This window comes from Mustela putorius, unplaced genomic scaffold (assembly GCF_011764305.1).
Source record: "Mustela putorius furo isolate JIRA1106 unplaced genomic scaffold, ASM1176430v1.1 tig00000129_pilon_pilon_pilon, whole genome shotgun sequence".
Classification (NCBI taxonomy): Eukaryota; Metazoa; Chordata; class Mammalia; order Carnivora; family Mustelidae; genus Mustela; species Mustela putorius.
This window is the reverse complement of record NW_025421290.1, coordinates 20,015,666-20,041,739: the sequence shown is the minus strand read 5'-3', so window position 1 is coordinate 20,041,739 and position 26,074 is coordinate 20,015,666. Positions and strand designations below refer to the sequence as shown.

Below are 26,074 nucleotides of genomic sequence, written 5' to 3'. Positions count from 1 at the left end.
TCCCACATAGAAGCTTTGTAAGTATTGTGATAATAGCACACATGTGGTATATCCACAATATTGGGCAAGAGGGAAACATCTAGAGCACATAAACAGAGAATAGACTGGTAATATAATCATAATCTTTGGATATGAAAAATGGCATAATTCTCTAGACATTGTGATTATACACACACACGTACACATGTACATGTACATAAAAACACATCACAAATATATAGATAGGGATGTTTATATTTGAGGAATGCAGGGAGAAATATGAAAGGCATGATATAATCAGAAGTATAAGATGTATACATTTTAGAAGTGTAATGAAGTTTATGGACTAAATAGAGACTATCTCAAGGGAATTATGAATGAATTCAAATGGCCACACTGATAGAAAAACCTACAGCAAATGCCAGCAGAGACCAATCCCCAGGAGATATCCTAGGTGAAGACCTTACTGGACTGGAGGTAGAAACTGGTAGTAGTTTGGATAATGAAAAAACATGCTTTCACTCGAAATATTTGAATGACTATCTGAATTTTCTGCTTTAATTTTGTAAAGCGCAACCAGAGATAAGCAGAAACATAGTGAAAACTGTTGCTTAGGTAAATTTTCTTTCTTTCTTTTTTTTTTTTTAAAGATTTATTTATTTATTTGACAGAGAGAGAGAGAGAGAGATCACAAGTAGGCAGAGAGGCAGGCAGAGAGAGAGGAAGGGAAGCAGGCTCCCTGCTGAGCAGAGAGCCGGATGTGGGACTCGATCCCAGGACCCTGAGATCATGACCTGAGCCGAAGGCAGCAGCTTAACCCACTGAGCCACCCAGGCGCCCCTAAATTTTCTAATGAGATAGGAAGCACAGGCCTGGATGACTTGCGCTGGTGGAATGTAAATCTGTTTACAACAAAATGTATAGGGTTCCAGAGATTGTTAACATGGATCAACAAATGCACCTGAGCCAAGGAATTCTAGATTTGACTTTGTAATTTACAAGTGCTTGTCCTAAGGCTACAATCTTAGAATCCCAACATGGAGAAGGAAGGGAAACGAATCAGTTACTAAATTCCAAATATGACAGCTTTGTAAAAACTTGATGATTAATATATACTATTTCTTTTAATAGTACTTATTAATGACCTTGCTGGGTAGACATTATAATAGTACTTCTTAATGACCTTGCTGGGTAGACATTATTTCTATTTTTAATGTATGAGGGAAATGGTATTTGGAAATGTTATGTAGCTTCATAAAAAGTAAAGCAAGGCAAAAAGTATGTCTGATGGCAAAGCTGCTTCCAGTATATCTTACTTCCTTTTTCCTTGTTTTCTAATAGCCTCTGAATTGTCAGAGGAGTTAATATATTCCTAACATGACTTGTGAACCACTTTGGTGAGAATATCCTGTGGCTTAGAATCAGGAGCTTCTGCATTTATTCTAGAGGGCAGTGAAATTCTGCTTTAGATTACTGCCTGAAAATAGGGATGGTGCCAGAATATTTTAATCTGCCTTAAAGGAAGTAGCTGGTGCTGTACCAAATGTGAAGTTATAATTTATTCATGTCATGCATTTTATAAGCAAAGAGGATGAATCGCATATGGCAGTCTAACAAATACTATCATCTATTGTTACCTAGGTATGCCTCTTCCAAGAAACCAAAGTTAGGTTATTTAGAGTCAGTGGAGCACTTGCTCCTTAAAGGCCTTGCTTGCAGATCAGAGCTGAAAATAGTACATATGCTAAAGAACAGACCACAGACAACAGAAAATTCATCTGTAGCCCAAACAGATTAAAACAAACAGTACACATACATGCACATCTAGGCACTTGTTTTAGAATAATTTTCATGCTGATTTGAGATGTAGTGTATTATTGTAGAATGAGCAGCAGACCAGGAGTCAAGAATTCTAGGTTATCCTTAGTTTTAATCATAACCATGTGTCCAGCTTTAAGAACATTATTACAGGGCGCCTGGGTGGCTCAGTGGTTAAGCCGCTGCCTTTGGCTCAGGTCATGATCTCGGGGTCCTGGGATCGAGTCCCGCATCGGGCTCTCTGCTCAGCAGGGAGCCTGCTTCCTCCTCTCTCTCTCTCTGCCTGCCTCTCTGCCTACTTGTGATTTCTCTCTGTCAAATAAATAAATAAAATTAAAAAAAAAAAAAAGAACATTATTACACTTCTCTGGTTTAAAATTCCCTCATCTTTAAAATAAGAGAGACTACTTGATTTCCCAATTACTTTCTTTCTGTAATATTCTAAGTATTTCACATATTATACTCTATAATTCCTTCATGGAAAGTTACCCTATGTCTCTGATCTTGACAGCAATCTCTTCCAGCATTTCTGTAAAAGTTTATTCTGTTTTCAGGAATTCCTATTGATTTTTCTCAGACATATATATATATATTTTTAAGAGACGTTACAGTTTCAAACTGCTTGATAGATTCAGTGGTTCTAAACATTTCTTAGGAAACATGGACTCTCCTTATGGGTTTCTCTAATTGTAGGTGTCAGAGAATTTGTATAGGCAAAATACTTAGTATTTTAGACTACTGTGAAGGATTTTCAGCTTCCCCTTTGCCACTCCCTAAACTCTTTTTATTCATTACTAAAGGATGAAATTCAATATTTAATGGTACATCCAGCAGAAATAAAAATGAACTGTGAACATTCTGGATAGAAGATCAAATCAGCCATAACATTCCCTTAAGGCAAAGCCTAATCCAGAGCAAGAACCTAACTCTCTTCAATTCTGTGAAGACTGAGACAGGGGAGGAACCTGCAGAAGAAAAGTCTGAAGCTAGCAAGAGGCTGGGTCATGAAGTTTAAGGAAAGAAGCCATCTCCATAACATCAACAATGTGCAAGGCGAAGCAGCAGGTGCTGATGGAGAAACTGCAGCAAGTTATGCAGAAGATCCAGCTAAGATAATAAAGGAAGGTGGTGGCACTAAGCAAGAGGTTTTCAGTGTAGACGAAACAGCCTTTTATTGGAAGGAGATGCCATCTGGAACTTTCATAGGGGGAAGAAGTCAATGCCTGGCTTCAAAGCTTCAAAGGACAGCCTAACTCTCTTGTTAGAGGTTAACACAGGTGGTGACTTTCAGTGGAAAGCAGTGCTCATTGACATTCTAAAAATCCTAGGTCTCTTAAGAATTATGCTAAATCTACTCTGTCTATGCTCTATAAATCGAACAATAAAGACTGTATGACAGCACGTTGGTTTATAACATGGAGTAACATGAGTATTGTAAACCCACTATTATGAGCTACTGAAAAAAAATGGTGTTTGTGTAGATGCTCTCTAATGTTCATTGAAGTTTGAATATTTTATGATCAGGAAGAAAGTCTCTTATTTGTAAAATCAATCCTTTTGTGTTTATCTGCATAAAAAAACAATTAAGAAACTATATTTTATTCAAATTGCACTAAAACTTCTATGTTGAATTTTTAGAAAAGAAAATGGTTGATTAAAAACTGAAAACACCAGAGGACACTACCTTTCCATTGTCTTTCCACAGGCTGGTCTCTACATGCTATTAATGTAAGAGCTTATGTGTATATTCAGGGTACGAAATGAGAAGAACATGCACCCAAGATACTTTATTCAGCAAAGCTGTCCTTCAGAATGGATGGAGAGATATAGAGCTTCCAGGACTGGCAGCAACTAAAAGCATATGTAACCACCAGGCCAGCCCTGCAATAAATACTAAGGGGGGCTCTATAAAAGAAAGATGCCAAGAGTAATATAGCCTAGAAATTTACAGACAATCCATAGAAACAGGAACTTTACAGACAAGAGGATGGCAATATATACATGTCTTTGAGTAGTAACTCTCAACATGAATGACCTAAATGCTCCCATGAAATGGCACAGGGTTGCAGATTGGATACAAAGATAGGAGCCATCTACATGCTGTCTAGAAGAGATGAATTTTGAACCTAAATACACTGCTGGACTGAAAGTAAGGGGATGGAGAACCATTTATCATGCCAATGGACTTCAAAAGAAAGCTAGGGTAGCAATTCTTATATCAGAAAATTAGAATTTATATCAAAGACTGTAATAAGCAATCCAGAGGGACACCATATCATACTTAAAGGTTTAACAACAAGAAAATCTAACAATTGTAAATATCTATGTCCCCAACATGGGAGCAGCCAACTACATCAGCCAGTTGTTCACCAAAATAAAGAATCAGATCGACAATAATACTTTAGTTGTAGGAGACATCAACACTTCACTCTAAGCAGTAGACAGATCATCTAAGCAGAAGATCAACAAAGAAACAAGAGCTTTGAATGACACACTGGACTAGAGGGACCGCATACATATATATAGAACATTCTACCCTGAAACAACGGAATACACATTCTTCTCAAACACACATGGAACTTTCTCCAGAATAAACCACACACTGGGTCACAAATCAGGTCTCAACCTATACCAAAAGACTGAGATTATCCACTGCATATTCTCAGACCACAATCCTTTAAACAGGAACTCAATCACAAGAAAAAATTTGGAAGGAATTCAAACACTTGGAAGTTTCTCATTGAAAATGAGATGGATGAAGCAGAAAAACTAAGGTCATATTGGTTGCTCAGGGATCAATGGGTATATTAATATGGTTTTTACATTTTACATTTAAAAAGAGGTTTTCCACAAAGGAAAACATGGTTACAAGACATATTTATTATCTCTCATTTCTGAAAAAAGGACAGCAGGCAGACATAGATAACTACTTTCCTCACTCAGGACTGATAATCCTTTCTTTCATTTTTAAGATTTATTTTAATTATTTGAAGTCCTTTTTTATAAAAATGATTTATTGATTTATTTGAGAGACAGAGAAGACTGTGGGTAGGGCAGAGGGAGAGAGACTCCTCACTGACCATGGAGTCCTATGTGGGGCTTGACTCCAGGAACCTGAGATCATGACCTTAGCAGAACCAAGAGTCAGACACTTAACTGACTGAGTCACCCACGTGCCCCTATTACATTTATTTGACAGAGAGAGAGAGAGCATGAGCAGGAGGGGGCATGGATGAGAGACTCCTTGCTGAGCATAGAGCCTGAGACAGGGCTTGATCTTATGACCCTGAGATCATGACCTGAGCTGAAACCAAGGATTGAACACCCAACTGACTGCGCCACCCAAGTGCCCCTGATAATCCTTTCTTTAATTTAGAGTATTGGTATTTTGATGGACAAGGTAAACACAGTTGTTTTCCTTCTTTTTTTTTTATGAAGAGGAAGGTTTATAGGTACTTTACTCTCTAATACCATTAAGATTGATCTTACAATTGAGTAGAAATAAAGCAAAAGGAATTATATAGTAATTATGATAATGGTTAATAACCTTTCTCCTTCAGGAAAACCATGTATTCATATTATTATGAATCTTACTTGGAAAAAAATGAAAAGAAAAGGCAATGGGCAAATATAATAGTACCTCGGTAGTTGATGATTTCTGTCCCAAGCACCGGAGTCATCTCCAGGACTGTGATGAAGGCCTTGTCCATAGATGTTAGAGGAAAAGGAGACATGCGGTGTCTTCTAGCCACCTTGGTGATGTCAACAGCACTGTGACCTAAACAGGAAGATAATTAACTAAGACTGTGATGCTGAAACAGTTATTACAGAGTGGTAATGTCTAATAAATATCATTAATTCTCATTTTCATATGTCTGTAAATGAATATTATAAGGTAAGAAATTTTCTTTTCCTTCCAAAATATAGCCTGCTTTGGTGGAACATTAAATCAAATCAGCAGTGTTACATTATATGTCAAAACTTGGTGAAATTTTTTTTTTTAAGATTTTATTTATTTATTTGACAGAGAGAGATCACAAGTAGGTGGAGAGACAGGCAGAGAGAGAGAGAGAGGGAGAAGCAGGCTCCCCGCTGAGCAGAGAGCTGGATGTGGGACTCGATCCCAGGACCCTGAGATCATGACCTGAGCCGAAGGCAGCGGCCTAACCCACTGAGCCACCCAGGTGCCCCAAAACTTGGTGAAATTTAATCATGTTATCAGATAATCCTTTTGGGTGCCTACCGTGCATTGTGGCACTGTTCCAATTAATTTTCACAACAACCTTATGGGGAGGAATTATTATTATCCTTATTTACAGATGAGGAAAGATGGGTTTATATATCTTGGCCTAAATCACAAAGCTAGTAACAGTAGAGACATGACTCAAACTAGGGTAGTGTGACTTCAGAGTTTATGTCCTTAACCACATACTAAACATTGAACATTTAATGAGCTAGCTGGTAAAATGAAATACTCAAACTTGAATTTATTTAGGATTTCATAGGAAATTTTCTTTTTTTTTTAGAAAAGCCATAGGAAAAGATTATTTAGCTACTCACTCCTTATTCACTCTCCTTCACGGCATTAATATTACCCATACACTAAAACTCCTAATTTATATCTCCAATCCCAACCTCTATCTTCAACTCTAGATTTTTACGTCATCTAAACAGCTGGTGGACAAGAATGTGCATCTCCAAACTTAGAAATCATCCAACATTCACTTGGATGTGCAACAGGTAATTGAAACTGAACATGTTCAAAATCAAACTCTTGATTCCCCCCACCCTTCTATCTTGCCCTTAAGATGTTTTATACTCTTGCAATTTCTATCTCAGAAAATAGCAACCTGATTCTTGCAGTTATTAATCCAAAATCTTGGAAACATCCTTGATTCTTTTTGTCAGAACCCTATCTAAACTACCTTTGAAATAGCTCTAGAATCTAACCATTACTTACCACCTCCACAATTACTACAGTGGTTGGATCCATGATTTACTTCCTGGGAAACTGAATAGCCTCCTAACTGATCTCCCTGCTACTGTCCTTTGTTACACTATAATTTACTCTCCACAGTAGTTACAGTGATCCTTTTAAATTTTAAACGGATTGTGCTAATCTTTGCTCATTACTCTCCAATGACTTTCCATCTCACTCAGAATAAAATATTTGCTATGGCATGAAGTCCAACATATTGTGGCCCCTACTATCCTCATGATCTATCATTTCCACTCTTGATCATTGTGCTCTAACCGCACTGTTTTCTTGCTTGTCCTTGGGCATGCAAAACAATCCCTCTTCAGGGTCTTCATACTCGGTATTTTGTCCACTTTGACATCTTTCCCCAGATACTATGGTTCCATCAATCCCTCATTTCTTTCGGGTCATTGCTAAAATATCATCTCATCAGAGAGGACTCTGTTAAACATCCTATCTAGATTATTATCCACCATTCTTCTCTATTATTTTTATCCTTTCTCCGTGGATATATAAATACATACACACATAAATATGGATATTCATTTCCACATGCTTATAATTTATATTGTACATTTATATATATAGCCTTCCCCTTTAGAATGTAAGCTCCATTGTCTTTTTTGTTCAATGTTATCTCCAGTATCTATAACAGTATTTGGCACAAAATAAGCAACAAAAATAAATATTTGTTAAATTAATGAATCATTTAATGACAGAAAGGGACTTTTTAGATCACTATATTTTCATGCATAAATAACTTGGCCTTTCTTTTCTTTATAGTCTGGGGTGAACAGAAAAGGAGTAACTGCAAACACAGTTGCTTGGCTATCCTGTCTGCTATTCACAGCTCCATTCTTCCCTAGCTACTCTGCAGTTGAGTGTGGTAATATGATACAGTTCTGGTCAGTAAGATGTTGGAAGAAATCCCTGGGGGGCAGGCCCCTATAGTGAATAAAAAGAAAAAGAGAGAAAGCTTTAAGAGGAGAAAGCTTTTGACCTTTCTTCTTTCTGCTTGGGACATGGGTAGATACTGGGAGGTGCTGTAGCCATTTTTTAACCAGGAGGGTGGAAACCCACACAGTAAGTATGGAAATCTGAGAAGAAAAAAGAGCCTGAGTCTCTGCGGACAATATTGAGCTGTTGCACAATCCCTAGACTGCCTGTCACCAGGCTTTTGATATGCAAGACAAATAAGTTCCTATTTCTTTAATCCACTTTATCACAATTGTATATATTCCTCAGTAGTCTATAAGTTCCTAGTCATTGCAATTTATTGTTTAATATCTCTAACCCAACCCCAGCAGTTGCTTCAGACATATTCACTTAATTAACTTAAAGGTACCACCTCAAAGAGTTTCCATTTAAGGTGAATGATATTGTTCTAAGACATAAAAAGATGTTATACTTAGGACATTTCCCTCCCATGGGAAATCAGAAAATCACAAAATTTTCAAAGCTTGAAGGGCCTTAGAGATTTAGTGCTAAACATGAATAGTATTTCTATTCAAGATTTAATAAGACGACACTTACAAAGGATTATGTATATCATTCACTTATAATTTCAAACAAATTTATTTCTTGTTTTCACTGAAGTCCCAACTTTGTCATTAAATATCATGAAGACATATTGTCACAACAAGTGTAACTGGAGAAAATGATGGAGATAGGTGCTTCTGTTCTTTTTTTTTTTTTTCAGGTTTATTGGTCTCAGATATGATATTTTCTAAAATATGTTTTACTTTCTTTATGGTGCCCAAATTGTGTATAACCTTATAAAAGCTGTCCTTTTAAAGTGTTTAATTTCTGAGGAGAAAATTATACTTTTTAACTGAACAGTTTATTTGTTGAATTGCTTTGTAATAAAATTTTCTTATTAGAAAACTAGTTCATCAGTGATACATCTATTCAACAGCTATTTATTGAATGGATTTTATGAGCCAGTTATGGTTAGGGAATTGGGATACAGAGTGAGATACACCCTGCCATGAAGAACATTATAGCTCAGCAGAAAGGAAAGACGGTAAATAAAAAAATAAGAGCAGGTAGGTATTAAACCACCTGATGATAGTTCTCTAACTATAGAGACTGCTGGTTTTCTCTCTCTCTCTCTCTTTTTTGTTAAAGATTTTATTTATTTGAGAGAGAGAGAGAGAGAGAGCATGAAAGGGGCAAGGGGCAGAGGGAGAAGCTGGCTCCCTGATGAGCAGAGAGCCTGATGTGGGACTTGATCCTGGGACTCCAGGATCATGACCTGAGCTGAAGGCAGTTGCTTAACCAACTGAGCCACCCAGGTCCCCTGCTGGTTTTTCTCTAATTGGAAATTACTGTTTGGCTATCTACCAGCCTGGAAAAACCTTTCCCAAAAATCTTTTTTTTTTTTTAAAGATTTTATCTATTTATCAGAGAGAGAGAGGGAGAGAGCGAGCACAGGCAGACAGAATGGCAGGCAGAGGCAGAGGGAGAAGCAGGTTCCCTGCCGAGCAAGGAGCCCGATGTGGGACTCGATCCCAGGACGCTGGGATAATGACCTGAGCCGAAGGCAGCTGCTTAACCAACTGAGCCACCCAGGCGTCCCCCCCAAAATCTTTAAAAATAATTTTGCACCTTTTTTATACATACATTTTAGGGCACCTACCACTTCTATGCTATGTTATAGACATTTAAATATTTATCTTACCTATGTTAGTCAATTGTAAACTCCTTGAAGGTAAACCCTATATCTTACTAAATTTTTGGTTTCCATTATTTAAAGGAACATGATTTCAACTATTTTCTGATGTTGACAGTAGTTATTTATAAGAAGCTTCAAAGTGAAAGCTTCAGAAAATTTAAGAATAGTTATCTCTGACTTTTATTTTACAGGTTATAATCCCAAAGCACTTTTATTTGACCTGGGCATTAGAGAACTCATTCAAATAGGAAAAAGAGTCAAGAATTGTTTTTCTCCACACCCCAATCCTCTTGTTGATTCCGAACCCACCATAGAAATCTAATGGAGGGATGCCTGGGTGGCTCAGTGGGTTAAGCCGCTGCGTTCGGCTTGGGTCATGATCTCAGGGTCCTGGGATCGAGTCCCGTGTCGGGCTCTCTGCTCAGTGGGGAGCCTGCTTCCCTCTCTCTCTCTGCCTGCCTCTCTGTGTATAAATAAAATCTTAAAAAAAAAAAAGAAATCTAATGGAAAAGGAAAAAAAGTATGTACTCTTATGTCTTGAAGGCATGACGGATTATAGCCTAGTAGCCAAATTACTCTGAATGGGCCATAAAATCCAGTTTGATAGAAGTAGAAAGGTAGGAAAGAATACTTTTTTTTAAAATAAGAAGGTTATAATAAAAGGGAGTTCGGTTTTTGGATTAAAAAAAAATCCAAAAATTGAGAGAAAATTTGGATAGTTTTTCCCTATAAAGGAAAGATGATTTCATGGCCACAGATATATTCTGATGGCTACCTTAAAAACAAATACGAATGGTCACAAAGAGAATCTGTGAGGGTATTAGCTCCATTCAACTCATGTTCACTACAAAACTAACATGTAAAAATATGTGTCCTATATAGAAGATTATGGTGTTCAAGGGAATATTTACTTTAACTTATAATAGTAAAGTTAGTTGGTAATATATGGCTATCACTGATAATTCGTAGGCAGGGTAGCTACTCTGACAAAAATAAACTACAAAGTTCTGTAGGATATGGAATTTTTATATGGAAGCAGGGTGGGGATGGTGAAAGCAAGTCTAGACATCCCCTCCACTAGTAGATATCCAAACTGAGAAAAGAAGAACAGGTTTGAATTATTATAACATCTAAATTGCTAGCATTCTTCTGCAATGGGTTTAATTTTCTCAAGTAAATTTAAAGGATTAAAGCAATTCTAAATTAGCCACAGATTGGTGACCAGGAGGTTTCTCTAACAAATCCAGGTTTCTGTAAGTAAAACCTAACTTGTCACTTTTGTATTTTCTGGTGCATAAGTTTAGATGTGGGGTTGACTATATATGAGCTTGGAATCTTTGCAGGTAAAATACTCAAAATGTTACTGAGGTTTTCTATCTTCCTTGCAGCAGTTATAATCACTAAAGACTATATAAGAAGTTAGTATAGAAACAGTATGGATTCAATCAGGACTGACATTATGAAAGATATGTTTAAATACTAATGGCAGTATCTGTGATGTATAAGGCCTTCAAAGGGGCACAGAAGGTACACATGGATTCCTTTCTACTGAGTAGAGTAACTAAGGATCTTTGTCATATAGCAGTAACCCTTTTTAATGTAATGGTCATCGTGAAATGAGATTTATTCCAATGAAATTATTTTTTCCAGTTCAAATGCATCCTTTTCAATCTGATAATTTTTAATATACAATGTTTCATTTTAGCTTGAAAATCCACTCTTTAAATTAGAAGTTAAATAAAGAAAAGATGCTTTCAAATGATATAACAGAATATGATGAAACAAGATCTTTGTGCAGGTTCTTCTTGATTAAATTAAAATCCTCAAGAGGAAACTTTATACCTCAAAACAACCAAACTGCCTAAAGTGTAAATAATCATAAATTCTTTGGATATACAGAAAATCTCAAGGAAGAGTTTCCTTCTGTCATATTAATAACATTGCCTTTCTTTATCATACTATTTGCAGCTTGGATTCCTTATATTTCTACTTTCTGAATCTTTGAGAGCAGCAAACCACCTAAAATAATGAATAGCTTTCCTAGGAAACCTAAAGAGTGAAAATGATAGTTTGCTTAGGTTAAATAGCTAGGATCTTTGGTAATTCAAAGGATGTGTGGTTCAGATATATAAGCATTTCCTCTTTCATATGTATCTCTTAAACTAAGATAAATCAAGCTCAAAGCCTAAGAAAACACTGGCAATCATAGAGTTTATAGACTTGGGGATGATATGGCAGTTTGTGTATCTGAAAATACTTTCTCATATTGTTTTCAATTTAATAGTCTTAAATGTTTTTCTACTTGTTTATACTAAGATAAAAATGCTATGAGCATTTCTGACAAGACCAAGAAAACATGGCTGAAGGGACTGTGTTATTTTCTAGGGCATTATAAGAAATATTAAAGAAAAGTACTCTTGGGCTTTGTGCATCAAGATTATAATTTTATAATCAAGATTATAAAACAGGGCACTGTCACAAAACATTTGCACTATAATTTATATGCTTGGTTGGTTCATTACCCATGGGATAAAATCAAATTCCTTTGAATAGTATATAAAATACTTCTTTGCTTCTTTTTCAGCCTCACTTACTACTCCATTAGAAAATTGATGATACTGTAGATATTAGCATATACCAAACTATTTCATATTTCCCTGCCTTAGCATATGATGTTTGCTTTGCCTAGAGTGACTTTTCTCTTATCTTCTTAAGAAATTATTATTCTTCCTTCACAACTTTCTTTAGTAAGGAAGTAATCAAATAATGATGGAATATGTCAAAAGAATCTTGGAGTCAACTTGAAGAGACTGTTTGGCCTGGGGCAACTTAAGCATCAAAGTAAATTAGGATAGTAGCAGATAATAGAATCCATTTAATAAAAGAAAAGTAAGAATCTATGAATATACACTAATATAAATAAAGAAATAATTACATAAAATTCTTCCTTACAACAGAATGCCAACTGATATATGAAGAAATGTTGGAATTATAAAGTCACCACTTGGCAACTATCATAACAAGAACTGGTTCAGGCAAAAATCATCAATGGATTGTAAAACTAGAAGGTGAAAATCTAAAGAAAAACACATATTTATATAGTTTCACCATATAGCCCCATAAGATTCCTACTAACTACAAAGTAAAGTAGTAATTTTAGAGTGGAGAAACCTGGAAGACAGCATCTTAACCAAGTGACCAAAGTTAATATCACCAGTAATTAATATCACCAGTAACAGGATAAAATGACATCATGAATCTCTTTATATGATGTGTGAAGAATACAGCATCACATGTAAAGTATTTCTAACAAAAATACATAACCTGAATGAAACCGCCAGGAAATATCAGAGAAGTCTAAAATTGAGGAATATTCTATAAAGTAACTGACCTGTGTCTTGAAAAATGTTAAGGTCATGAAAGACCAAAAAAAAAAAAAAAAAAAAGAGGAGTTGCTCCAGATAAAGGAGCCTAAAGGCACATGGTTGGTAAAAGTAATGCATGATTCTGGACTGGATCTCAGATCAGAAGGAGAAAATGTTTTTTTCTTTTGCTATCAAGAACATTATTAGAAAAATTGACAAAATGTAATTTGAATAAGATTGTATAACAGTATTATGGCAAGGTTCATTTCCTGATTTTGATAATTGTATCATGGTTATGTAAGAATATTTTTTTCTTTCTTTTCTCCTTTTTTAAAATAAAGGAAATCTACATTTGAAGTATTTAGGGGTAAAGAGGCAACATGTCTGCAATTTACCCACAAGCAATTCCAGAAAATATGTGTATTAATATACAGAGAGAAATGATAAAGCAATTGTGGCAAAATGCTAACATTTGAGGGAATCTGATGAAAGATATACAAGAGTTCTTTGTACTATTCTTGCAACTTTTCTGAAGTTTGAAATTATTGCAATAATAATAATAATAAATAATAAAAAAAACCCAAAATTTCTTTCAATAATCTCTCCTTTATGATGCAATATATGCCCATACCTTTTCTTTCTGTTTCCTGCACTGAGGCACTATTTACTACTCTATCCTAGGATTCTCATTACATACTATATTAACTACGTATCTTACAGCAATAGTACTTATTTATATATGTGTCTATCTTCTTAACTAGATTTTCAGCTCTTTGAGAAAGGAAAAAGTATCTTAACGTCAAAGCCCAAGGATGCTATGCACACAGTGGCCACACAGAAAATTTTTGTTGACTAAGGTCTTAAATACTTGATTTTAACCACTTTAGAATATGCAGCATGACAAAGATGAGCTGAGAGATAAACACTACCTAAAATTTCAAACATTATTCTAGTCAATAACTTCAGTGTTCTTTTTTACTAGAATAGTCCATATTTAAAAATAATTGCAAACATTTATTAACAATAAATTGAAACTAGGTTTTTCTTCTCTTTACCATTTTGTTTAAAAGTGGTAAGAGGGCCAATGCAGTAGGGAAATGAATAAGGAGAATAAAAAATAATTTAGCTGTGGTCAAGCAGTGAAGGAAATGAAAAATTAGCTTTGGGTTCAATGTATGCACTGCCTTATTTAATAATAAATTCCTTAATAATAAATAATTTTAATAAATGATTTAATAGATTATAAATTAAATATAATTATTAAGAAATAAGTTAATAAATCATAAATAATTTAATGAATAATTAACAGAATAATCATAAACAATAAAATAATTAATAAAATAACTTGATTAATATTACTATAAATTATGTAAAATATACTTATTTATTAAATATAAATAATAAATAATTTAACAAATAATTATTTATTAACACTCTAAGTAAGTAACACTGTAAGTAAATCCTTATAGGTTATCTTTAGATCAAGAGGTTTATCTATAGAAAAATTATAAGACCAAAGGATGAAAAAGTAATTTATTTCCCATGGTCAGGTGTGAACTGTCTTTTATAGCTATCTTCCTTCCACTTTTATTTTCAATTAGTCACATACAAGTTAGCTAAATATATAATATTAAAAGTAAATAGATAAAATTAGCTGAGAGTACAAGGTAAAAAGAAATGAAGTGAAAAATGATATTAGAAGATATAATGATAAAATAGACTGGCTAAAGCAATACTAAAAAATAAAATTATTATTTTCATTTTTTAAATTAATACACAATGTATTATTTGTTTCAGGGGTACAGGTCTGTGATATTATTTCAATTTTTGAGAAAAGATTTTATTTATTTATTTGAGAGAGTGCATGCATGTGCATGGGCAAGAAGAGGGCAGGAAGAGGGAGAGAGACAAGCAGACTCCCTGCTGAGCAGGGAGCCCAATCATGACCTGAAGGCAGATGCCTAACTGATTGAGCCACCCAGGCGCCCTAAGGATAAAATTAGTTTTAAAAAACAGTAAGTAGGAGTCAAGTGCTAACACACCCAACAAAGGCAAGCAAAGTCTTTTGCATTGAGGTGGCTGTAGATGATCTACCGTAATTTTTCATGACTGTCTTTATAGGACTGGACTTCACTATAGGTGTACCTAAGAATGAATGGAGGACTCTTGAGGAAAGCCTCAATCCTTGATCCTTGGGTTCTTGCCCTTACTAGCAGCACTAGTGCTGCATACAGATTAAAAAGTGTGGGTACTATTTATAGCCACTATGCCAAAAGCCCAGCTTTCGATATAATCTTCCTCTTTCAGATACAATTTTTCCCTTTTTCCCCTTTCAACAACTTTTTTCATCATCTTTCTCTTCTTTGCTTACACTATTGGTAATTACCCTCTGCTTTGCCATCATTCTGGTTCAGGAATACAAACAAATATATTATCTATTCTGAAATCCTTTAGTTCATTCTTGTCCTGCTGTTGATTTCTGGTTTTGTGCCCTTTTTGGGTCTCTGAACTTCAGCTTGCTTTGTTAGGCTGCTAGGACCACCTTTTTAAACTTTACTAGCCAAAAAGCTGAAAATTCTTTTATTCCCCAAAGAGGTTGTTGGGATATAATTTCAGAGGCATTAATATAAATGCATGTATGTATATGTATATATATGTATATATATGTACATATATACATATATATGTACACACACATATATAAACTTAAATATATTTTTGTTAGCTTCTATTTGAATGTCTTCATAAGTGCCACTAGCATTAAAATGCAAAATTAGAATTGTTTTCTTTAGTAGGTCCTTGTTCTAAACATTCTTTAGACAATGGTAGAGAAAAAGTAATTCTTCTTTAGAAATAAGCTATTATATTTCTAAAAGTGGAATCTAAAAATATCTTTTAAAACCCTTTCTAAGCATTAACTAACTAGTCTCTATAATACACTGGGAAAAAGAACCCAGAGAAGTTCAAAGTCATTTTTGTAGTTAGAGGAGTTTTACCAGCTCATAAAAGCTGCATTTGCCTTTTTTTTTTCATATTATTAGGTATAAGCACATAAGGCTTCAACTCCAGAATGTCTATCCTAGTTATTAGTTTTAATGATAGACTAATAAAAGAGTAAATTTGAGTAATATCTTTTCTAAGATGTAAACATTGTTAAACATAATCATTAGGCATGTGGTAGATGTCAATTTGAATACTTGAGAAAGAAAATTGTAGAACAGGTGATCATACAGGCAAATATGAAGGCTGAGTCAGTGTTCTTGGTGAACAGAAATCTAGTTTTTAAGGCATTTTGCACATTAAACAGAAACTAGTTTATTCTATATTTATTGGGCAATTGGTATTCTTCTCATCTTTTTTTTAAATATTTTATTTGTTTATTTGACAGAGAACTAGAGAGAGAGCACAAGTAAGCAGAGCGGCAGGGAAAGGGGGAGAGAGAGAAGCAGGCTCTCCGCTGAGCAGGGAGCCGGATGCGGGGCTCGATCCCAGAACCCTGGAATCATGACCCGAGCCGAAGGCAGCCGCTTAACCAACTGAGCCACGGAGGCGCCCCTCTTCTCATCTTTTGATAGGCCTAAAAAGTGAGGTTAATTCACAACTAATTCTGCTGATATGAGGGCTATAGTTTTTAAAAAATGTATAAATCACAGTATGACTATAACTGTAGAATTAATATATAATCCAATGTGTATAGTGGAAGAAAATAATTATATATGTTAGTAGCAGTTATCTTTAAGTTGTAGGATAAGACTTTTTTCCTTCCTAATTTCTGTATTATTCAGATTCTTGCAATAATCATACATCACTTAAATTTAATATATTTACATATATACATACATATATACACACATACATATATACATACATACACATATATGTATATGTGTGTATATATATGCACATATATGCATATGCATATATATAAAAAGAAATATAAATGTTTTAAAATTTATCCTAGGGATACAGTTCAGACAATCTAGAGTAATGTGTTAGACTTTTCATGATCTGTCCTTTCTCTCTGGCTTCATCCCTCTTTGCTCTTACATATATCCTTATTCCAGCTATAGAAAACTTAATAATTTCCAGTACACAGCATGATTTTCTTCTCACACATCTGTCTTAACTGCTTTTCTACTTCCAGTACAACTAGCAAACACCTGCTTATTTTTAAGACTATGAAGATAAAGTACGAGTCATATCTAATATAGGATCTTGTAATTCATGCTTCCGAAGTTAGAAATTGGTGGTCATTCTTGACTTCCTTACCTTCCATATCTAGTTCCCAATCCTGCCAACTGTGATTCCTTAATGTTAGAAAAAAAATACTGTATTATTTTTCTATTTCTATTGCTCCAGCTTTAATTCAAGCTCTCATCAGATTCCTGCTTCTGATCTCAACTGGAATCAATTCATTCTTCACATCACAGTAAATGTTCTTTCAAAATTGTAAATTTGATCTTGTCATTCCACATTCAAATTCCTTTACCGACCTTTACAATAAAATCCAAACCCATTAGCACAGCAATTAGGAGGTTCATATTCAAAAACTATATGGCCAACTGGAGCTCAAAATTCGTTAACTTTTCCAGCCTCTTATTTCCCTTATTCCCTTCCTCCTCCTCAAACTGCCCCCCTCCTCCATCTGTGTGTTACAATGCTTGGTGTATAGTAAGCTCTTCATAAATATTAGATATTTGCATTCAGGGTGCCTGGGTGGCTCACTCAGTTAAGCATCCTATTCTTGATTTTGGCTCAGGTCATGATCTCAGGATTCTAAGAGTGAGCCCTATGTCGTTGGGTTCCATGCTGGGTGTGAAATCTGCTTAAGATTTCCCCTCTCCCTTTCCTTCTTCCTCTCCCCTAAAAAAGTTATATATTTGCATTAATATTATTTTTAATAGAGTTATCATCTGAGATAGATTTAAATCTATGTGGAAAGAACAGTTTGAATAAAGCAGCTGCTTTTTCTCTCCCATATTCCTCCCCACTTTATTCTGCCCTGCTATGTGCCCCAAAGGGGTAGAACCAATAGAATCCTTATACCTGTGACTTCTGCTTGAGTGCTGTTTGGCAGTGGTTATGTTCATATAATAAAAACAGTTAGCTCTGTGAGTCAGTCCTCTCTAACAGACTTATTTTAGACAATTATTCTCTTCCCTGGATCCTTGAGGCTTAAAGGCAGGAACAGTTTCCTGCTGTTGGGAGCCCCAAAAGTTCTTTAACTTATCTTGCTTTTCCTTAACCCTAGCTACTCTGTTGGAACTAGTTCCTTTATTAAATTCTCCATTATCCTGTTTGAATGTGGCATTTGACTCCTGCCAGGACTAAGTGATACAGCTGCCTAGGTGAGACTCGACACAATATGATCAGGAAAGAATGTAGAGATGGGTATTGGTAGAGTGCTGGGTTCCTAATTGGGATCAGAGGGGGTTGAGGTTAGAAAAGTAACTAAAACCAGACCATAAAAGCCCTTAAATGCTAGGCTTTGGAGACTGCACTTTATTATGTAAGCCAACTGGAAACCATTTACATAATTTATCATATGAGCCAACATTTTGAAGTTTTTTAAAAAACTGTGTTATATTAGTAACCATACAGTTCATCATTAGTTTTTGCTGTAGTGTCTCATGATTCATTGTTTGCATTGTTCCATGCAATAAGAGTGACACATACAAAGATTTCTTGCAGACAAGTTTTACCATAGAAAGGCTGAAAAATTAGCTCAACATTACATGTCTAAATAGATAGTTCAAAACAAAAAGACCAGATGTCCAGATTTTTCTGGTGTGCTTTCTCCTGTATCACCCTAGGGGGACTTTCTTTCCTTCAACTTCATTTTCTAAAAATAAATTGAATACTCTCCCTATGTAAGATATTTTATTAATCACTAGGAAGTAATGCTGAGGTAGGTAAGATGAGATTCCTATTTCTCAGTCACACAGTGTTTTAAGGAAAAAGTAAAACAAACCTGTAAATGCTTATGTCTTTAAACAAAAAAAAAAACCCCATTTTTAATGTTTTAAAACAAAAAACTATGTATGTATGATAATGCAGAAAAGGAAATAACTAATTCTGATGGCACAAATGGTAAAGTTCCACAGAGGAGGTGCCAACTGAGCTTTAAACAATAGAAAAAGGGAGGAACATCTGAAACAGAATGAACAAAATAATAGATTTGAAAGTACTTTTAGAGAATGAGGAATCACCCAATGAGGCTGGAGGTGGAGAGGATGAACTAAAAGGTATAAGGGCGGTCATTTCAGTTAAGGATAGGATTTGAAGAGGATTAATACTATAGAAAATGAAGAACTATTCAAAAATTTTTTTGATACAGAAGTGATACAGACTTAAAAATGCAATACTTGACTGATGGTAGCTTGCAAGGAAAATAGGCTGCAGTCTGCAAGTAAGAGAGACTGCAGTCAGGCGGAAAGTTAGTATGCTACTACAATCTTAAAAGTTAGAGACACAGAAGGTCTTTTTTTTTTTTAAATATTTTATTTATTTATTTGACAGAGAGAGATCACAAGTAGGCAGAGAGGCAGGTAGAGAGAGAAAGAGGAGGAAGCAGGCTCCCTGCTGAGCAGAGAGCCTGATGCGGGACTCAATCCCAGGACCCTGAGATCATGACCTGAGCAGAAGGCAGAGGCTTTAACCCACTGAGCCATCCAGGCGCCCCGCCCACTTAAAAAAAAAAAGATTTTTATTTATTTACTTATTTGACAGAAAGAAATCACAAGTAGACAGAGAGGCAGGCAGAGAGAGAGAAGCAGGCTCCCTGCCGAGCAAAGAGCCCGATGCGGGACTCGATCCCAGGACCCTGAGATCATGACCTGAGCCAAAGGCAGCGGCTCAACCCACTGAGCCACCCAGGCGCCCTTTTGCCCACTTTTTAATTGCTTTTTGTTGTTGAATTGTAGGAATTCCTTCTATATCCCAGAGATTAACTCATTATTTGATATATGGTGTGCAGATACTTTGTTCTATTCTATAGGTTGCTTTTTCATTCTGTTGATTGTGTACTTTGCTATGCAGAATTTTTAAAATTTAATGTAGTCCCACTTGTCTATATTTGTTTTAGTTGCTGTTTTTGTGTCATATCATTGTCCATTCCAATGTCATGAGGCTTTCCCTTTATGTTCCCCTTATGTTTTCTTCTAGTTTTATAGCTTCGGGTCTTATGTTTAGGTCTTTAATCCATTTGAGTTAATTTTGGTATATAGTATAAGATTAAGGGCCCATCTTTAATTTTTTTGCATTTGGATATCCAGTTTTCCCAACACCATTTGTTGAATAGACTATCCTTTCCATATTGTGTAGTTTTGGCAGCCTTGGTGCCAAATATGTGGCAGTTTATGTCTGGGCTTTCTATTCTGTTCCATTTGTCTATATGTTTGCTTTTATGCCAGAACAACATTGTTTTGATTAATGTATCTTTGTAGTATGTTTGAAATCAGGAAATGAGAGGCCTGCAGCTTTGTTTTTTCTCAAGATTATTTTAGCTATTTAAAGTACTTTGATTTTTTTTTACACTGAATTTTAAAATGGTTTTTCTATTTCTGAAAAAAATGTCATTGGGATTTTGATAGTGATTGCACTGAATCTTTAGACTGCTTTAGGTAATATGAATATTAACAATATTAAGTCTTCCAATTCATGAGCAAGAGGATATTTCTTTCAGCAATATTTCATAGTTTCAGTGTACAGGTCTTTTACCTCCTTGTTTAATTTATCCCTGAGTATTTTATTTTTTGATACTATTGAAATGGGGTTGTTTTCTTAATTCCTTTTGGATTGTTCATGGTTAGTATTTGGAAACACAACTGATTTTGGATTATTGAGTTTGTATTCTGCAACTTTGTTGAATTATTTCATTCTGACAGTGTGTGTATGTGTGTAATCTTTAGGGTTTTATACATATAAGATTGTGTCATGTGTGAATAAAGATCATTTTACTTCTTCCTTTCTAGTTCAGATATCTTTTATTTGCTTTTCTTGCCTAAGAGCTCTGACTGGAACTTTCAGTATCATATTGAATAGAAGTGGTGAAAGTGGGTATTCCTGCCTTGTTTGCAAATAAAGGAAAACCTTTCAGTTTTCTACTGTTATATATAATTTACCTGTTTACCTTTTTATATATAACTTTTATTATGTTGAGGTAACTCCCTTCTATTCCTGTTTGGTGAGTGTTTTTATCAGGAAAGGGCATTGAATTTTGTCAAATGCTTTTTCTGTATCTATTAAGATGATCAGGTGGTTTTTGTTCTTTTGTTTTGTTAATGTGGTATATTCTGTTTATTGACTTTTGTATGTTGAACCACCCACCCTTGTATCCCAGGGATAAATCTCACTTGTTCATGGTATATAATCTTTTTCATGTGCTGCTGAATTTCATTTTCTAGTTTTTGCTGAGGATTTTTGCATCTACGTTCATAAGAGATACTGGTCTGTAGTTTTCTCATAATATCATTGTCTGGCTCAGGGTAATGATAGATAGCCTCAGAAAACGAGTTAATAAGTGTTCCCTCTTCTTCAATATTGGGAAGAGTCTGAGAAGAACTGGCTTTAATTCTTCTTTAATTGTTTGGTAGAATTCTACAGTGAAGTCATCTGGTTCTGGGATTCTTGGTGGAAAACTTTTGGTTACTGATTCAATCTCCTTCTGGTTGTTAGGTTTTTTTGGATTTTCTGTTTCTGTATGATTCAGTCTTGGTAGAATATATGTTTCTAGAAGTTTATCCATTTCTTCTAGGCTTTCCAACTTGCTGGAATATAATTATTCAAAGTAGTCTCATAATCTTTTTCTTATTTTTGTGGCATCAGTTGTAATGTATTTTTTTCATTTCTTATTTTAGTAATTAAGTCTTCTCTTTTATTCTCAGTCTAATTGAGGGTTTGTCAAATTATCTAATTAAAAAAATAACAACTCTTTGTTTTGTTGATTTCTATTGTATTTCTATTCTCTATTTCATTTATTTCTGCTCTAATATTTATTATTTTCTTCCTTCTTCTAACTTGAAGATTAGTTCTTTTATTTCTATGTTCTTTAAAATGTGCAGTTAGATTGTTGATTTCAGATCTTCTCTTTTAATGTAAGCCATTTACTGTTAAAACTTCCCTGTATTATTGCTTTTGCTGCATTCCATAAGTTTTAGTGTTTTGTTTTGGTTTTCATTAGTGTCAAGATATTTTCTAATTTCCTTGTGATTTCTTTTTTGACTCACTGGTTGGTCAAGAGTGTGTAATTTCCACATATTTGTGATTTTTCTAATTTTTCTATTGTTACTGATTTCTAGTTTCATTGCCTTGTTGTTGGAAAAGATACTTGGTAGATCAAGCTTCCTTAAATTTGTTAAGGCTCTTTTTTGTGTGTGTGTGGTCTAACATTTGATCTATTTTGGAGAATGTTCTGTGAATAGGTATGGAGCAGAATATGTGTTCTGCTGCTGGTGGGTGCAGTGTTCTGTGTATGTCTGTTAGGTCCAATCATATTTATAATGTTGTTCAAGTCCTCTGTTTCCTTACTGATTTTGTTTGATTATTCTATCTGTTATTAAAAGTGGTATATTGAATTCACTATTATTGTGTTACTATCTATTTCTTCCATCAATTCTGTCCACGTTTGCTTTGTATTTTTGGGTACTCTGATGTTACGTGCTTATGTATTTATAATTTTTGTATCTTTCATTGTTATGGAATTGACTCTTTTATCATTATATAACACCCTTCTTTGTTTCTTGTAACAGCTGTTTTTAACTTTAAGTCTGTATTGTCTGAAATACATATGGCCACTCTTGTTCTCCTTTATTACATGGAATAATGTTTTCCATCCTTACACTTTGAGCCTATGTGTGTCTTTTTATCTAAGCTGAATCTCTTATAGATGCATCGATTTTTAAAAAATCCATTCAGCTAGCCACTCTTACGTCTTTTGATGGGGAAATTTTACCCATTTCATTTGAAGTTAGTGCTGATAGGAAAGGACATACTATTACCATCTGAAAAATTATTTTCTGTTTGTCTTATACTTATTTTGGACCTCTTTTCTACTCTTGATGCTTTTCTTTGTGTTTCATTGATTTTGTTTTTGGTATTAACCTTTGATTTCTTTCTCATCTCTTTCCTTGTATATTCTGTAGATATTTTGCAAGCGCGCACACGCGCGTGTGTGTGTGGTTTCCTTGGAACTTAAACATCTTATAGTTACAACAATCTATTTCATGCTTGTAAGAACTTCAATCATATACAAAACCCTGGTCTTTTACATTTTTCCACTCCCACTTTATATTAACTGATGTCACAAACCACTCCTTACATACCATGTATACATTAATAACATAGTCTTAAAGTTATTTTTTATGATTGTATCTTTTAAATTCTATACTAAAATTAAAAGTGCTTTACATGCCACTATTACAATATTGTAGAATTCTGTATTTATCTATATATTTACCTTTGTTGGTGAGTTTTATATTTTATTTTATTAATTTATTTTTTAAAGATTTTATTTTTATTTATTTGACAGAAATCACAAGTGGGCAGAGAGGCAGGCAGAGAAAGAGAGAGAGGAGGAAGCAGGCTCCCCACTGAGCAGGAAGCCCAACGTGGGGCTCGATCCCAGGACCTTGAGACCATGACCCGAGCTGAAGGCAGAGGCTTAACCCAATGAGCCACCCAGGCTCATTGGGAAAATAGAGGAGTACCTCGGTGGTACTGAGTTTTTATATTTTAAAAACTGAGTTTTATATTTTAATATACATTTGTGATGCTGTCTGATGTCCTTTTTTTTTTTTTTAAGATTTTATTTATTTGACAGACAGGGATCACAAATAGGCAGAGAGGCAGGCAGAAAGAGAGGAGGAAGCGGGCTTCCTACTGAGCAGAGAGCCTGATGCAGGCCCCCATCCCAGGACCCTGAGACCATGACCTGAGCTGAAGGCAGAGGCTTTAACCCACTGAACCTCCCTGGTGCCCCATGATGTCCTTTTGTTTCAATTTGCAGGAATAACTTTAGCATTTCGTGTAAGGTAGGTCTAGTGGTGATAAACTCTTCAGCTTTTGCTTATCTGTGAAAGTCCTTATATCTCTTTCATTTCTGAAGGACAGTTTTGCTAGAAATAGTATTCTTGGTTGACTATCTTTTTCTTCCAGGACTTTGAATTATCATCCTACTTCCTTCTGGTCCATAAGGTTTCTACTAAGAAAGCCACTGATAATGTGATGAAAGCTTCTTTAAACACAAGTTGCTCTTGCTGCTTTCAAGAGATTATCTTTGACTTTTGACAGTTTGTCATGTGTTTTGGTGTAGGACTTTTTGGATTCATCCTATTTGGAATATTTTGAGCTTCCTGAATTTTGATGTCCATTTATTTCCTTAGATTTGGGTAGTTTCCAGCCACTATCTCTTTAAATAAGTTCTCCCTTTCTCTCTTCTCCTCTGGAACTCTCAGGGTACATATATTAATTTGCTTAATGCTGTCGTATAAATTCCTTAAGCTCTCTTCACTTGTCTTCATTTTTTTCACTTTGCTCCTCTGACTTGATAATTTCAAATGATCTTTCTTCAAGTTCTTTCTTCTGCTTAATTAAGTCTGCTATTGAATGCTTCTAGTGAATTTTTCAATTCAGTTATTCTCCAGTTCCATAATTTCTGCTTGGTTCTTTTTTAATAGTTTCTGTGTCTTTGTTAATATCTCATTTTGTTCATGAATTGTTCTCCTGCTTTTGCCTAGCTATCTATCTGTATTCTCCTATAGATCCTTTAGCTTCAAGAAAATTACTTTGAATTCTTTGTTAGGAAATTCATAGATTTCTGTTTCTTCAGGGTTGGTTTCTAGAGATTTATTTTGTTCATTTAAAAAAAAATATTTTGTTTATTTGAGAAAGAGAGAGAGAGAGACAGAGAGAGAACAAGCAGGGGAAGGGGCAGAAGGAGATGGAGAGGGAGAAGCAGACTTCCCACTGAATGGACAGCCTGACACAGGGCTGGATCGCAGGACCCTGGGATCATGACCTGAGCCATAGTCAGACACTTAACCAGCTGAGCCACCGAGGTACTCCTATTTTGTTCATTTGATTGAGCCATATTTCTTTGTTTCTTCTTGTACGTTGTAATTTTTTTTTTCCTTCTGAGTTTTATGCATTTGGGAAAACAGCCACATCTCCCAGTCTTTATTTACTGACTTTGTACAGAGGAAGATTTTCACCAAACAGCCCAGCTAGAGATTCTGAGGGTTTTATAACTTCTCTTGGCTGTGTATGTAATTTTCTAATTAGAGTTTGTTGGGTTCTTTTTCAGGAGTCCACAGTCTCTTGTTTCCTCTTCTATCTTCCTGTAGCACTGCAATCTTTCTGGTGTTGCAGCAGCAAGCCACCTACTCTCCTTTAATATCAATGGCCTCTTGGTATCCAAAGTATGCCAATTCAAGCACCCTAAGTCAAGAGAGACAGAAACCGATCCTTTGGATAGGCTTTCCCCAATCCCTAAACTGAACTGCTGCATATACTTGCTGTGTTCTTTTCTCTTCTACCTAAGGAATAAGTTGGAATTGGTTGCCTTCTTCCCATAACAGTGAGCCATGTCAGCTTCTGCACTATTTCAGACTCTCCAGTGTCACTGCAAGCTGCCACTCCTCTCACTTGCTTTCAGTGGCCCCTAGGCATGCAAACTATGCTGGTTTCATCAGCACTCCAAGTCAGATGAAACAAATCAGTTCCTTGGGCAGCTTTCAAACAACTAAAACATTGGATGCTTATTCTACTCTGATGATCATAGTGAGCTATGCTGACTAAGAAGGTGCAGAGATCATAGGTAAAGTAAAAATGTTTCCTTCCCATTTTAATTCACGTTTGCTTGGCTTGTTCTTGGCTTTATATTTGCCTGTGGTTTGCAATTTATTAACTGGTTTGTGGAGTTCTCACAAATATTTTACTCCATATACTGCTGTTAAATTGGTGTCTCTGTGGAGAAAAGAGGGGTGGGACTTCCTATTCCATGATTTATTAACTTAATATTTTTAGCTATACCAGATAAAAATATTGACAATTAAGAGCCTAAAAAGATTGACTAAAAGTAATAAATGAGTCATACTTTTTCATATAAAATAAAAAAGCAAGATCAAATTTAAATTGAAAGTAAATATTGCTTATGAAATTGCTAGGTTTCGTAAACAAAGAAAAATGTTTGAGAACTTGGTAAATAAACTACAAGAAGATATATGAAAAAATCTGATTTATTTAGGAGATTAGATAAGAAAA

General features: G+C 35.0%; 1 protein-coding gene and 1 long non-coding RNA gene across 13 annotated transcripts in view; one reads left to right on the top strand and one right to left on the bottom strand.

The window, feature by feature from the left end:
• Window positions 1-26,074, bottom strand: part of GPHN (gephyrin) — a 639,435-nt gene that overhangs the window by 103,391 nt on the left and 509,970 nt on the right. For all 12 annotated transcript variants that reach the window (XM_045070686.1, XM_013057196.2, XM_045070696.1 and 9 more), the window contains one exon: window positions 5,438-5,575. In XM_045070686.1, coding sequence (XP_044926621.1) covers window positions 5,438-5,575 — 138 coding nt within the window. The remainder of the gene's footprint in view (window positions 1-5,437; window positions 5,576-26,074) is intronic.
• LOC123389311 overlaps window positions 25,044-26,074 on the top strand; it is a 54,886-nt gene continuing 53,855 nt past the window's right edge. Inside the window, exon 1 of the long non-coding RNA XR_006603913.1 lies at window positions 25,044-25,628. This is a non-coding gene — a long non-coding RNA (uncharacterized LOC123389311). The remainder of the gene's footprint in view (window positions 25,629-26,074) is intronic.